Genomic DNA, 15012 nt, shown 5'->3' with positions numbered 1-15012 from the left:
ATTTGATGTTTAAATCACCGATTCTATATTATTACGGATTTTTCAGTTCGAATTTTTTCAATTTTTATGTGATTTTGTTTAGTTATTCATCAAATAGTTATGATTTTCAGTTTTTTCAATTTTTTTTGTGATTTTCTTTTAATTTTTCAGATTTTTGGAGAATCTAGAAATTCATACGTATGTTTATTTTGTTTGATATTTAATACATTCTAATTTTTTGATAATTTCGAAATTCAAATTATCAAAAATTTTGTCTTCATATTTGAGATTTTAGTAGATTGTAGTAACTACATTAGCACACATACATCATATATTGTTTGATTTTTTTTATACTATTTCATATTTAATAATTTTGAATTTTGCTTATAGGGTTACTAATGCACAAGTGAATACGGATTCAGATTCGGTTTTGATGGAAAATTTTGGAAAAAGAACATAGTAGATGAAGAAGAAGAAGAAAGACAGTCAAAGAAGAAGGCTACAAAATTTAAATACAAACTTAGTAAGACATATTTTGTATTTTATTTGGCTAAAGCAATATAATTTTTATGAATACATAATATATAAAATTGTGCGACGAATACATCACAAGAAGGGGAATACAAAATTATTGGTATTCATTCTGCTTTTGATATACAAAATGATATTGAAATACAACCTGATATTTGAAATAAAAACTAAGCTAGAAAATACTTTCTGCAAATTTAAAGTGAAATAATAATATAACAAAATTGGATATTGAAATAATAATACAATTTATTTTGAATAAACTTATTCTATGTATTATATATGTATTCATCGCAACTGTATTTTTCAATATCATTTCGATCTACAACTAATTTGTATTTATATTTTGGTATATACTACACAACTGCCTTTATTTTTGTACTTGAACTAGAATGCCAAAGAGTTGTATTCATAATAAATCAATACCAACATTTTTTGTATTTTAAATTAGTTATACATATCATTAGGTATTCGAATACATTTCGGATGAACACATATTCAAAGAAGTTCAAACATTTAAATATCCAAAACAGAGGGCATTAGAAATTTTCCAACACTTCCACTCATATAAGATATAAAATACAAACTACTGTTTACCAAAAAAAATGAAATTCTTAAGAACAAAGAAAAAAACGCTAGAAAGTAAAATGGCAATATATGCTCTTTCAAAAACGTAATTGATGTTAAATTTTAAAAAAAAATTACCTTTTTTGAAATTTTTTGTTCCATGATTTTCTCTATTCAGTTATTAATTATTTGTATTCTTTCAAATTAATCAAAATAAAATAAATACATAACTCAATTCTTAACAAACTAAAATATTGACATTTTAAATAAATAGTGAAACTATTGTTAAGGAGTCCCATTAAAAGCTAAAATATTGTTGTTTTGAAAATTTTCCCTTTTTCAATTGGATTGATTTTTATCCAAAGATGCAACCAAAAAATAAAAAACAACTTTTTGAAACCCAAACTTTTAACCGATTCGGAATTGCAATTCTAGGGTTCAATAACATTTGACTTCTTCTTCCTAGTTCTAGCCAACCTACTCCATTCGCCATTGTTGATGTTTTGTTGCATTCTGTTTTTAGCTGAAAAGGGAAAAACAGAGTATAAAACAAAAACCCCATCTTCCAAATCCTCCATAGCCACTGAAAAATCGCCAGAAAACTATGTGGAGGATTTTTCATGGAAGAATCACAAGATGTATTGAACAAGCTACATTTCACAGACATTACTTCAATTCTCATCTTCCTCAGAACAACCTAATCTTGGTTCAAGAACTCACTGAAATTCTCAAAAACAAGAAATGGAAAAGCCTTATTAAATTGGCAAGCTTAAAAAATAAGCTAAACCCATATGTGGTTCGGTCTGTTCTTCATCAAGATCAATTGAGTAATCATCTTGAACGCCTCCTCAGTTTCTTTCAATGGTCAAAACACAAAGTGGGTATTCAATCAGATTTGGAAATTCACTCATTTTTAGCTGCTCGTTTATGTAGTAACAATTTGTATAGTCCTGCTAATTCTGTTCTTGAAAATGTAATCAGGTTTGGTTTGCCCCCTTTGGATGTTTTGAAATCTATTGATAATTGTCGTGAAAAGTTTGATGAATCGAGAAAATTTGATCATGTGGTATTTGGGTTGTTGATGGATAAGTATAGGGAGAAAGGGTATTTGTTTGAAGCTGCTAGTGTTCTTTTTGCTCATTGTAATGATCTTGATTGTATGCCTAGCTTGTTGTATTGTAATCGTTTGTTGACGGATCTGTTGAAAGATGGTAACTTCAGATTGTTTTGGCGAGTTTGTGATGCAATGCGTGAAGCAAATATTACGTTTAATGCCCTTACGTATACTAGTATGGCGGATGCTCATTGTAGAGAGGGGAATGTTAGTGATGCCAAGGAAGTATTGGCTGAGATGGAAGAGAAGGGTCTTTGTTCAAGTAATTTTACCTACAAGTTTTTGATGAAGGGTTTGTTTAGAGCTGGGTATGTGGATGAGGCAATTGAGGTTAAAAAGAGCATGCTTTCCAAGTCGTTACTCCCTAATCGATATTTTTATGCCACATTTATTGATGGGCTTTGTGCTGCGAATAGATTTAGAGAGGCAATAATGGTATTAGCTGAGATGTCTGAGATGGGAGTGAAGCCTGATGCAATGGTTTATGAAGCTTTACTTGATTGTTACTTGAGACATGATGATGTGAATGAGGCTTTTAAAATTAAAGATGCTAAAGGCATTACTTTAGCCCTGTGCAATACGCTTCTTCGTGTGCTCTGCAAGTGTGGTAAGATGGAGAAGGCAAATGAACTTGTGGATGAGATGACTAGTAAAGGTATCAAGCCTGGTTCAACAACTTATGCCTTGTTGATTGAGGGACATTGTCAATGGGGTAATGTTGCCACTGCTTTGGAGCTTCTTGAAGAAATGAAGAAGAAAAATCTGGCCTCTGTTGAGTCAACCTATTGTATGATAACTGATTGTCTCTGCCGCAATAAGGATCCGAACACGGCTATGTCTTCTCTTCCAAACTTGATAATGAAGAAAGGGAAGCGAAATGCTCATACGTGGAGAACTTTATTGATGAATTATCCTGGTAAAGGCCACTTACTGAAGTTGAGGGGGGTTGTGGAGGCAATGCATAAGCATGGGATTGTGCCAGCTACTCCCCATTACAATATTCTTATAAAGGGTCTCTGCGAGACGCGGAAGATGAAAGCTGCTCAAAGTTGCTTGGTTGAAATGCTGGATAAAGGCCTAAACCCTGACCAGGGTACTTATGAACCCTTTATCATTGGATATTGTCGAAAAGGGCAGTTGCAAAATGCGGAAAGATATTTATTGCAGATGCTGCATCATGGGTTTAAGCCCAACAAAGAAGTTTATAGTGCTTTGATCAGTGCGAACTGTAAAAGTGGTTAGGTAAGCCACGTCTTTGGGGTATTTTTAAGTATGCTTGCTCTGGGGATTTTGGAATCGTGGGAGGCCTATGTTGTCCTCCTTCGTGGTCTCTTGGTGAATGGAAAAATGCTAGAAGCAGCTGAAGTTATTTCAGAACTTCATGGCAAGAATCTGGTTGCTGATGTTTCATTCTAAGAAGCGCTCTCATCTGTTATTTTGTTAAACACTCTGAGATTGAAAAGGCCTTTACCCTATACGAGGAATCGCAAAACTGAGGTATTCGTCCAAACTTACGATACTCACAGTCACTTGATTGTTGGGCTGCTTAATGCAGGTCAAACTGAGAGAGCTGAAATGATATACAATATCATCTTAAAAGAAGGTTTGGGACCAAATAGTGCCACATACACTACCATGATATCTGGAAGGCTGCTAGATACTGACAATAGATAGATTAATCATGAAAAACTGATTCATAATGTCTGTAAAGAAGTTCGCGTGGGCTTGATCCCTCTTAAGGAGGATCTACAAATTGTTGCCCTCCTTTATTCATATGATATGATAAAGCAAGTTTATTGAAGCAAACACTTGAACTTTGTCATTCCATTGGTTTTTATCTTGTCAAATGTTTGCTTGGTTCAGATTCTTTACCTTCTAATAAGCTGTTGCTGCATTTGTACTCAGAATCAGTGCTGCACTTAGATTGTCTTTTTCATTGTGTGGGACATTCTCCTCCATTATAGCTTGTATAACTGTACCTTAGGTTTTATGACCCAATTTTATAACAGGGATCTTCTTTTGCTCGTGAACGAATAAATCATAAATGAGACGAAAGGAATTTCATTTGAGTAGGATCATAGTTCAATTGTCTGTATATGAAATTTTGCAAGTCTATTTATTCAGAGCCTTCAACATCTTTTGGTATTGCAAAAGGTCATTTTGTATTAACCATAGCAAGTTTTTGTTACCATTTCTGTGCATCAGTGCAAAGTGGTTCAATACAAGGCATCCTTGAAAACTTACAGCTGTTTGATCTAATAATTTTCACATCCCCCTACCCAACCTACACTAACTAAAAAATAGAAAAACATACATTGGGATCATTGAGTAATTCAGGAGAGATAAAGAGAGAGAGAGAGTAATTGGCAATATACTTGTATACATGCATTTCTTAATTTGAAGCATAAATTTTATTGCTATACAAAAATATGAACATAATTACAAATATGAGGAACATTATTATCCCTTTTCCTTGCACCACATAATAAAATTGGTTCCTAAATATTGCAAGAGGTCACATTTCAACCTCCCTGGCCCCTCCTTCTCTCCCCCACAAAAATAATAAAAATAAAAAAGTGAGAATGAAGCCAAAAAAAAAGTGTGGGGGAGAAGGGAATGTATAATGGCTTAAATCATTTTCTCAAATTTATCAAGTTTGTTCACTCTTTGCATAGACCTAAGCAAGAGAGTCAGGAAAACACCTGCATACAGAAAGATAAGGTCAATTTTTGGCAGCAAAAACAAGTGCAATTCAAATTCATCAAACCTGAAGATAGTCCTTAAAAACTCACCTGCACCAATAAAAGATCCATTTGCAAACATTTGACTGCCTTGACTGGTAAAAGTGACACCAAGGTTTAGGAGGGTGCCCCCTATAACTGTGTACATGGTTGCCATTTGAAGAATTGTAGCTTTTCGAGCTGCTCTCTCGGACTTGAAAAGATCACAATTTCAAGAAGTATAAGAAAGCGAAATGATTTGTATGAGACAAATTTTCTGAGAAGTATTAGAAAGTGAGAAATGATCTGCATGAGACTAATTACCTCGAGGACCCGAACTCTGAGTTTCAGATCTCCGGACTCAAGCTGTTTAACGATCTCTTCTATCTGCTGAACTCTGTAAGGCATGGAAATGGTGGATGTCCGTGCCTGGAAGAATTTCACATTAGATGGTATATACATCAGTCGTGCTTATTTGATCGGATCTTAAAACTAGAAATTGTTAAGCAAAGGTTTGATACGGTACATCATTAGCCTGTTTCCTTATTTCCTGAACAAGTTGTGGACCACTGCGCTGCTGCTGTCTCAAGTCCAAGAGCTCCTGCAGGGCAGATTGAATAACTTTAGAGCATTAGGGGCAAAGATTTGATTGTCAGACGGGCTAGTTGTCTTTCAACCTGTGCATATGGTGCTGCAATCTTAGGGAAGGAGAAATCAGGATCCAATATATAGCCAATTCCTGCAAGAATGCAACAAGAGATGGAACCACTCAGTTCAGTGATCTATAAGTGGATTTAACATCATAGCCACAAAAATGCGAACTGACAAAAAGGGAATTAATATCAAGAGTCTAGACTGTTAAAAGTCAAGATCTTGACATTTATATTTAACTACAGGATGTTCCCTTGCCTTTCAGAATGAGAAAGAGGGGGAGGGAGAAAGAGAGAGAGATTGCACCTTCTAGTGTGGAAAATGCCCTGATCACAAATGTAAAAGTGGAAGGAAAACGGAATGGTTGATCAGTTGCTATAGCAAACAAATCCTGCATTATCTTCCTCTTGTTACATTGCGAAACACGCAAAAAGATAGTTTGAAGTGAAACTAACTTTCTACTTTAAATTTCAGTATTGTAACTGCAGTGCAATTGTTTGAGTACAAGTTTTTTCAAGTCAGTTGAAAAGTATAGCGAATGTGGTTTCAACACACAGTGAGAAGCTAATTTAACAGACTACGGCACTTCCTCTACGTTGGCGTCCCACATTAGTGGGATAAGGGGTCCTTGATCGACTTATATGGTCTTTGGGCAATCCTCCCCTCATGAGCTAGGTTTTCGGGTTGAGTTAGGCCCAAGATTCATTTCTTAAGCTGATGATTCAGAATCATTAATATTAAAGCCCACATGCCTTATTTCTTTTGCTTATTTGTTAGTTTGTTTGCAGCTAACAGTTGGAAAACTAGATTCCATAATACTAGCCACCTCTTAAGTTCTCTAATCCTTGACAGTTATCAACAACCTCTCAAGTTCTTCACGAGTAATATACTGTTATATTAAGGATGGACGAAGAAAAATGCAAAGAAGTATGCATGGGGCTTGAGATTACGGATTTCTTCAGCCATTACGATAACCTTTAGTTCCATGGCAGAGTTAAGAAGATATTGAAAAGCAAATCCGTACACATTTATAAAAAAAAATGAAATATATCAGTCTAATTTCCTAAATCAATTTTCAATATTGTAATATAGACTTTCCAAAAGACAATTTAGGATCTTGGCAAGGTGAGTTTCAAGAAAACATGGCAGCCATGAGACACTACGGCCAATCTTCATAAACACCTCCTTAAACAAGTGTATCATACAAATATTTGAATCAAATATGGTCCACCACATATTTATTCTCCTCAATATCCTAAAAGATACCAAAATTACTGATAAACTTAGCTATTTTTTACAGAAAATTGCAAATTCTGCATACCTCACCAATTGCAGCCAAAGTCTGCTGCTGATCTGGTCTTTGGTTCAACAAGTTATCCAAGAAAAACTGAATAGATCGCCTCACCTAAGAAAAACAAAAAGATGTAAGTCAATAGATAGCTAGTCTTAGATAAGGCCTTAAATTCATTGGAGATTTTCTTCCTTTTCTTTGCAGGGTTTTGAGGTCAGGATATGTAACATACAGCTGACATGTCTCCTGTAGGCTGAAGTGCTTCCAGATCAATAAGCCCTTGCATAACCTGTGTAGACATAATATTTATCTTATTAATATACACAAAGAATTAGCTCTCTGTACTCCAAAATATTTTAATGCAAAGCACAATAATGCTTCTGGCTGCCAGATACTAAGAGATGGATTAGATTGTTTCTTCTGAGTTTAAATGCCGCAACAATGATCACAAGTGGAAGGAATTTACAATCAATATTTGTCTTGCTTTGAGGCAGGCGACAGGTGGTAAATACAAGTGGAGCATGAGCAAAAAGGTTGGTTGTCTTATAAGAATTGCTCACCGAGAGGGGCGGGCCCATTATCCACTGAGTTTAGAAGACTGTGATTGGTCCAAAGGGCGGGTCACAGACGGATTTCTTGGTTATCAAAAAAAAAAAAAAAAAAGAACTGCTTGCCGAGAGAGTCAAAAACTGAAAACAACTAACTACACAAGTCATAGAAATTTTGAGTAGTAACTTTTTAAAAGAATATATCTAATCACTTCTAAATCAACCTTCACTGCACAACTTACCCTAAATACAACAACTTTACGATTCTCTCTAGTATTGTAAGTAATTTAGAATTAATGAGTTCATGTAGCAGGCTCTCCCAGAATGGAAATTATGTTCATGTTTATGAAAATAGTACTTTACTGTTACATCATTCCAGGAAGGCGTTAATCCTTATGAGCAACGGATTCCTTCAACTAAACATATGAAGCTGAAACCATATTACTGGGAATCTTTTTGATTAATTGTTTCAGAGAATTACTATATTGTCAATTGTTGAAAATGGAAGGAGAATGTTTTCTACTTGAGATGACACAATCATACAAGAGTATTTATTTTGGGTTTAGCTTAGAAAGAATTTTGACCTCAAATGTTTAGTTGATTATATAAATTACATTTGGACCAAGCTATGACTGTATTAAACCTGAAAGAATGAAGCACCTAAGCATACCTCTTGATGGAGACAGCAGGATAACAACACTCACAAAAAGCAAAGAATTTCAATAAATTTGAAGAAAATATAGTGTGTGCAGGGATCCTAACGGTAGCAGGTATATTCGCACCAGCTTGTACTAAGACTACTGTAGCACAATGCATTTGGTTCCTAATTGTGCTACTACAAAAAAGAAACACTAGCCTGACCTTTTTTGCATCCTTTTCGTAGACAGAATAAAAAAGCCCCAGTAATCTCTCTCTTGTGAAACTCTTGATGTCTCCCATCATACCAAAATCATAATAGATTAAAGCTTCGTCAACATCAATTGCAAGATTCCCTGGATGTGGATCAGCATGGAAAAAACCAGTCTTCAGTATCTGCACAAGGTAAGGCCAGGAAAAGAGTATCAGATACAAAGGAATAACATCTAACCCATCAGATTAGCATCTATCCAAAAGATTTCAGAATGAGTGCAAAATTAACTAACTCACCTGAATTAAATAGGCTTCTATGGCACGAGATGCAATTCGGGATCGGCTATAACCCCGTGAATCTATCATATCCAACTGGTTGATCTTTATTCCTGTTTATTAAGGTAATGGAATCTTAAGCAGGATTAATTGAATGAAAGTATTTATTGAAAGAAAAGGAGGAACAAAGCAAAGAGAGAAACCTGGAACGTATTCCAGAGTCAAAACCTTTGTTGCTGTATAGTCCCAGTACACCAACTACATTGGGAAAGGAAAATAAATAAATAAGGTTTTCTGTAGTAGGAACAGAACCTGTTCAATTTCTTTTGAGGATTAGTAATGTTGTATTCTTCAGCATTGGGAATGCTGGCCACCATCAGAAACAAGTTACAAAGCAAGTAGACTCTATCTTTACAAAGCTCCTAGAAATTCTACTAACTCCTCTATTTCCTCTATACAGTTCTGTTTACACCAAAAAACTAAAGTTTCCAGGCAGTTCCATTTCACATCATGGACTGATCTGATTTTGTCTTCAAAACACCTTCCATTTCTCTTCTTTTACCAGAATAGGAACTGAATCAGCCATGATATGCACTAATTATTTTCTACTTGAATCCTACTCCATACAACTTGCTTTTATCCACATGTAGCTATTATTAGCATTTGCCCATTTGCCCCCCCCCCCCCCCCACCCCCCACACACACACACACAAAATGAATGATGAAATAAGGGCTAACTGATTAACGGCTAATGTAAAACAACAACACAAAGGAAAATCAAATGAAGAAACAATATAGGGTTGGAACTCAGAAGGAAACATACAGGCACTCGGACCCACTTTATGTTCCGAAAGTCCCGACGAAATCTATCAGCATTCTTCCCCTCATTTATATAATCAATTTCCTCATACAATATCCTGAAATTTTCATGAAGACAAAGTTTAGCAGATTGAAATATATTCTACTCATTTCTTATTTATCAGAAGGTTGCAGTTTAGACATTGTTTAGCATTGAATAAAATTAAATATTAACCAAATGGTGATTTATTGAAGACTGAATAAGCAATAAGCTTATGAGAGACAATACTGGAAATAAGCAGTGGATATATAAATACTCAGTAAAGCAGCTCTAACTAAGAATCAAAGTCTGACAGATAACAGAATGTATTCCAGAAGTTTGACTTCTGAACCATTATAGGCTCTGAGGCCACATTGTCTCGGTACAATCTTTCATCCTATAGCTACTTTTCTACCTTCTACAGAAACTTCTTTTCTAAAACTTCCTCTCCTTTTACATAATGTGAAAAAATTGAAGCCAGGAAAGAAATAGGAAGTATGACAGACAATCAAGGGAGATGGGGGAGTGGGGGGGGGTGAAGGCAAGAAAATACACATTTAGCATTTTTCTAATCAATAAAATTTGTAACTAGAAGAAATAGATGATCTTTATATGCAAAAAAAAAATAGATGAACCCTTCTCAAAAAAAAAAAAAAAAAAAAAAGATGAAAGAAAAAGAAGCAGATATCTTGTGTAGAAGAAAATCTAGGACTCTAAGTAGTAAGTATGCTGCAAGGTTTCTATTTTATCGAGCAAGTACATAAGACACATAAATGCACAAGAAGAAAGAAGAAGAATAAAGTTCAAGTGAACGCATAGAATCATTATAGAGTCTTATCTCTACATATGAACAAGAAACTAAAGTATCATCCCCTCATTTATTTGTTGGTATTAAGCTTATCATATAACAGAAAATTGAATTAAGAATTAGCTAGTACTTTTTCCGCAAATATGCAATTGAAGCAGTGTAGATTCATATAAAACTTAAAAACTACATCAAGTATCTTGACAGATAATTAGTTGAAGTCAATGGCAAAGTTGACTTCTCAAATTATTGTGCTTATTACCACTTCGTAACCACAAGAGACTCTCAGTTTCTATTTTCCATGATGTTTAGGAATTTTTAAAATATTATATGTGATTAAATCACACGTGAACTTCTATACAATGATTTGAAATACAAGAAAAGAAGGACAGATAATAAAAACTCCAAAAGCACAGATGTTGTTAAATTAGGCCTTAAGCCTAACTCACACCCCAAAAGCTAGCTCAAAGGGAGGAGGATTGCCCAAGCCTTATAAGGAGTCCACCTATCTCATTAACCACCAATGTGGGACTTTTGTCATTCTTTAACACCCCACCTCACACCCAGTGCTTAGCATCTAATGCATGGACGATTTTTTGATTTTGGGGCCCCAAATTTGGGTGAGATAGGCCCTGTTAAATTAGGTCTTAGGCCTAACTCACACCCCAAAAGATAGCTCAAAGGGAGGAGGATTGCCCAAGCCTTATAAGGAGTCCACCCATCTCATTGACCACCAATGTGGGACTTTTGTCATTCTTTAACAGATGTGTTTGAAAGATATGTCTTATGGACCTCCCATTGTGGAATGAGATGTTTCACCAAGGAAGGAGCGCCTGACCTTTACCTTTAAGGTTCTGGTTGTAAGGCTTTAGGTCCATTAGGGGTTCCTCTGCCACTATCTTCACTGAAGTTACTAAAAACAATTTACAAGCAATAGGTGGAGGAAGGAAAAAGCCAAGAATATTTAAAGGTGGGTACGGCCTTTGGACAATCCTACAGCCCTCCCCTCCCAACACACACACAAACATTTTCCCTCTCAGTTTGCACCCCCTTTCGACCTTTACTTCTACACCTTTTGTAAGGTTATAAAACAAATGAGATATCTTGAACCCTTTGTCCATTTTGTAATATATTTCAATTGTTTCCCCTTTTCAGCTCAACCAAACAGTGTTGTTCTACACACATCAAGACATTAATGGAAGGGATTCAAGAACTATATAATATCACTTCCTTCAGCACCAGTTGTATGGCTTCCTTAGCTAGAATGAAAGGAAAGGTTTGAATTGTTCATCATATTCAGCAAGAGATAAGGTTGGGCAGGAGATAGTTAACAGTAGTTACAGACTGGAAGTTCATAGAAGAGAGATGATTCCTTGTAAAAACGTCAGGTCAGGCTAAAGAAATAATTGTATATCTGGCGTCAGCTTAGTTTTGCTGAAGGAAAAAATTGTAATTTTGACAGAAGGTTCAATATATTCTGGTAGACTAGAAAGAAAGTGGGTTGAGTAAATAGCACAAAGTGGACATAATTACTCCTTATAGCAATTGCCAATTTGCCACTGCGTCTAGCTTTTGTAAGAACATGGATTAGAATATTCTGTCTTACTTAGCACATTCTTCATATATTCCTATCCAGTCGCGAGTTGGACCACCAAGAGTTTCACTTTTCTGAAAGTACTCTGCGATCAACTTTAAATTTCCTGAATCAAAAGAGAATACTAAACTCAGTAAGCAGTAAATACGATTGGCTAGCATTTTTAGTGCATAATACTTACTCAGATCAATGTCAAATAGTTTCTTTAGGCCGGGTCTCTGAACTTTTACAACAACTTTCTCTCCACTATGTAAGATAGCCCGGTGCACCTAAGAGCATTTTACAAACAAAAATCAGGACGAATTACATGCAATATTATGGAAGACCAGGTTGCTAAAGTCTGGCTACAATCTAAAAGGTAACCATTTTGTGCTTCATTTCATCAAAGTTGATGGGCTTCGTTTCAACAAAGCTGATGGACTAGATAATTTTTTTTTAAGAAATCAGAGCTAAAAGAATACAGTTCACTTTAAAGATATAAAAGAAAATAGAAATAACCCAAACACCTGACCAAGACTAGCTGCCGCAATGGGTTGATCTTCAAACTCCTTATACAAAATATCAACTGGAACTCCCAGCTCCTTCTTAATAAACTCTTTTGCTCTCTCGGGGGAGAAGGCAGGTACTCTGTCCTGAATGATTACAAAGCAATACGAATTCACAGCCAATGCTAGCATAATTCAGTGTGAACTAATAGCAATTGTGCAAGTAATTGAGGAGATCATGTTCGCTTTCTCAGAAAGAAGGTAAGCTATACCTGCAACTTAGCAAGCTCATCTACAAATTCTCGAGGAAATAGATCAGATCTAGTAGAGGATAACTGCCCAAGTTTGATAAATGTAGGACCAAGCTGCAGCACACATTCTCTTAACCATGAAGCTGTTCCACGTCTTCTCACTTTCTGCGGGTACAAAGCCCATTACTCATAGTGCTCATAGAATCACATAATCCGAGAAGACGAAGAAGGGATAAGAGAGTATCATTACATGATATTTGCTCCATACTTGGTACCGGGATACCCTCAAATATCAATGCAAATTAAATAAAGAAAAGAGAAAAACCAACCTGTTTATCTTCAGTAAAGCCACCCACATATGTCCATTTCGCGTTGTCCAAGAAAACACGCACCCGTAGCGAAAGGACAAAGGACCACACATCTATACTTCTTTGGATGGAGTTATAATTCTCATTAGCCCAGCTGAAACCTTCATCTGAAGGTAAAACCTTTAGATCTTCAGCAGGCAGAAGTTCTTTAGATTTTTGTTTCTTTGCAGGGGCTGGAGTAGGAACCCGCTTAACTAGATTTGCCCCATTGATTCTCTGTGTGGAACCATTTACAGATGGTGCCATTCTCTTTGTCACTTCACTTGTAGGTACCATTTTAACAGGACGACCATTTATACCTACTTTTTCAGGGGACTCAGTCTGTTGCATTTGCACTTTAAGCCGGTGAATCTTTCTAGGTGATTTACCAGATTCTCTATCAAATTTCGACAAAAGTAGGATAGAGATTGAGCCTGAAAAACTGAGGTTGTTTACATTGCTTCCATGATTTATCAATTCTCCTCTGCGGCAATAACAGCTTTGAGAAGCCAACATTGCCGCCATTTATGGTATATAACCTGAACATGAGCCAATAAAGAGATCAAAAAAGTTTATTAGAGCCAGCAACAGACAATTTCAACTCTTTCACTGCTGGTAGTTAAGAAAGATCTATTGCATCAAGAATCAAGTAAAGATAACCAATGTATTTATACAAAAAAGTTGTACCTAGTAGCCATTAAAACATTTTACATTTTCCGAGCAATTTGAAGGAGATATACTAGTACTACTGCCCAACTATGTCAGTGATAAATTTGGTCATGCAAAGAAGACCCAAAATCTACTTCATTACCTAATCACTAGCCTCTTTTATAACCATTACTCTTTCCCAACTATCTTTAATTGATCACTCAAATTTGCTCATACAGTCACAGCTAGATGGAAAATTTCTTCCCTTTACATGTTCAAATTCATCAACCCCGATCTCCAGGAACTAAATACTGCATCCCCTTGACACATTTTCATTCAGTCGGGATAGTAGTCAATTAACTACTCCTCAATCTTACATTCTGATTCAATTTCGTAACCCCCTATATCCATTCCTCTATTCAGGAACATTCCATCGAACCGTAAACTTCACACTTACCAGAATAATACGTTCTTGATAAAAAACAGCAGACAATACAAACATAGACATCAATAATTGAGAGTCAGTGAAAACCAAATGAACATGTTAACCATGAAAAAGGGAATAATAGGTTCTGTTAACAACAAAAATAGGAAAAAAGTCAATCTTGGACTATCACTCTAAAGTTTTTCACACAAATCCCATCATAGCAATTGTAAGAAGAAAAAAAAGTCAAAACTTTTCCCACCCCACTTACCAAAATATGCATTAGATTTCAAAATATAATACTTTTAAGAGAGCAATATCACTTACAATGAGCAGCAAGAAGAAGAAGCCAAGCACAACAACAAGAATCAAAATCAGAACTCTCTTAAATTGTCAATCAATCTTTAACCAAATTCTTGTGGACCACAAACAAATTGTTAGGTCACTTGCTTTGCTCTTCTAATGCTTAAAAAAGAAAGCTGTAAAAAGAACAAACACTTGGCGTGCACTCTTGGCAACTCAGTTTGATATTTTTGTTTCTTTTCAGTTAATTCATTCACTTTCATAAAGTTCCATTTTTTCTTCCTTCTTATGGAGTTTCTTTAGTAGTACTAATATGGGGTTTTGAGGAACAAACAGACAAAGAAGAGAAAATGGAATATTAAATTTGCACCACCATTTTTATTAGTGGATCTTCTTGTTTCTTGTCCACGATTTCTTCTTCTCTGACGTGTTCTATTTACACTCCTTACAACTCACTCTTTCACTATTTTTCTCACTTATAAAAATCAACACACAATGACCAACAAAGGTTAGTTTCATCCTTAACTAGGTCTCGAGTTTGAGCCCTTTGGGTACGAAGTCGCCCTTGTTAGGGAGCGCTTTATCTCCAATGTGAGACTTCCCGACGAGAATTCGAATTTAGTTGGGCTCCAATGTGGGTATCGGACACTGGATGGAAAACCAAAAAAACAAAAATCAACACACAATATTTTTTTTTCGGAAGTAAAAAAACAATCAATTAGTTGATTGGTTATATGAACTCTCGCGTTGTTCGGGAGAGGTGATTTCCACATTGTAATTCCCTCCACATTTCC

General features: G+C 35.5%; 2 protein-coding genes across 2 annotated transcripts; one reads left to right on the top strand and one right to left on the bottom strand.

The window, feature by feature from the left end:
• The first annotated feature begins 1874 nt into the window (after positions 1-1874).
• LOC102597773 (pentatricopeptide repeat-containing protein At5g61990, mitochondrial-like) lies at positions 1875-4092 on the top strand. The gene is made up of 2 exons (XM_006357584.2): positions 1875-1951; positions 2056-4092. Exon 2 carries the CDS (start codon positions 2156-2158, stop codon positions 3428-3430), a length of 1275 nt encoding a protein of 424 aa, XP_006357646.1. The 5' UTR covers positions 1875-1951; positions 2056-2155; the 3' UTR covers positions 3431-4092.
• A 484-nt stretch (positions 4093-4576) lies between these two features.
• On the bottom strand, positions 4577-14633 carry LOC102597453 (uncharacterized protein sll1770). Its single transcript, XM_006357583.2, has 18 exons — positions 14243-14633; positions 12826-13382; positions 12518-12661; positions 12267-12392; positions 11942-12029; positions 11773-11866; positions 9347-9440; positions 8727-8781; positions 8545-8636; positions 8260-8430; positions 7083-7139; positions 6881-6964; positions 5866-5950; positions 5586-5647; positions 5435-5509; positions 5233-5337; positions 4981-5122; positions 4577-4890 (listed from the first exon to the last, which is right to left on the bottom strand). Exons 2-18 carry the CDS (start codon positions 13366-13368, stop codon positions 4817-4819), a joined length of 2091 nt encoding a protein of 696 aa, XP_006357645.1. The 5' UTR covers positions 13369-13382; positions 14243-14633; the 3' UTR covers positions 4577-4816.
• Between the last annotated feature and the right edge of the window lie 379 nt (positions 14634-15012).

This window comes from Solanum tuberosum, unplaced genomic scaffold (assembly GCF_000226075.1).
Source record: "Solanum tuberosum cultivar DM 1-3 516 R44 unplaced genomic scaffold, SolTub_3.0 scf00251, whole genome shotgun sequence".
Lineage (NCBI taxonomy): Eukaryota > Viridiplantae > Streptophyta > Magnoliopsida > Solanales > Solanaceae > Solanum > Solanum tuberosum.
This window is presented reverse-complemented; position numbering and strand designations above follow the sequence as displayed.

Coding starts and splice junctions, on each gene's coding strand:
- LOC102597773 (XM_006357584.2), top strand. CDS start 2,156: ATGGATAAGTATAGGGAGAAAGGGTATTTGTTTGAAGCTGCTAGTGTT.
- LOC102597453 (XM_006357583.2), bottom strand. CDS start 13,368: ATGGCGGCAATGTTGGCTTCTCAAAGCTGTTATTGCCGCAGAGGAGAA. Junction 5,123..5,232: donor TCAGAGTTCGGGTCCTCGAG/GTAATTAGTCTC, acceptor GATCTTTTCAAG/TCCGAGAGAGCAGCTCGAAA. Junction 4,891..4,980: donor TGGATCTTTTATTGGTGCAG/GTGAGTTTTTAA, acceptor TTCTGTATGCAG/GTGTTTTCCTGACTCTCTTG.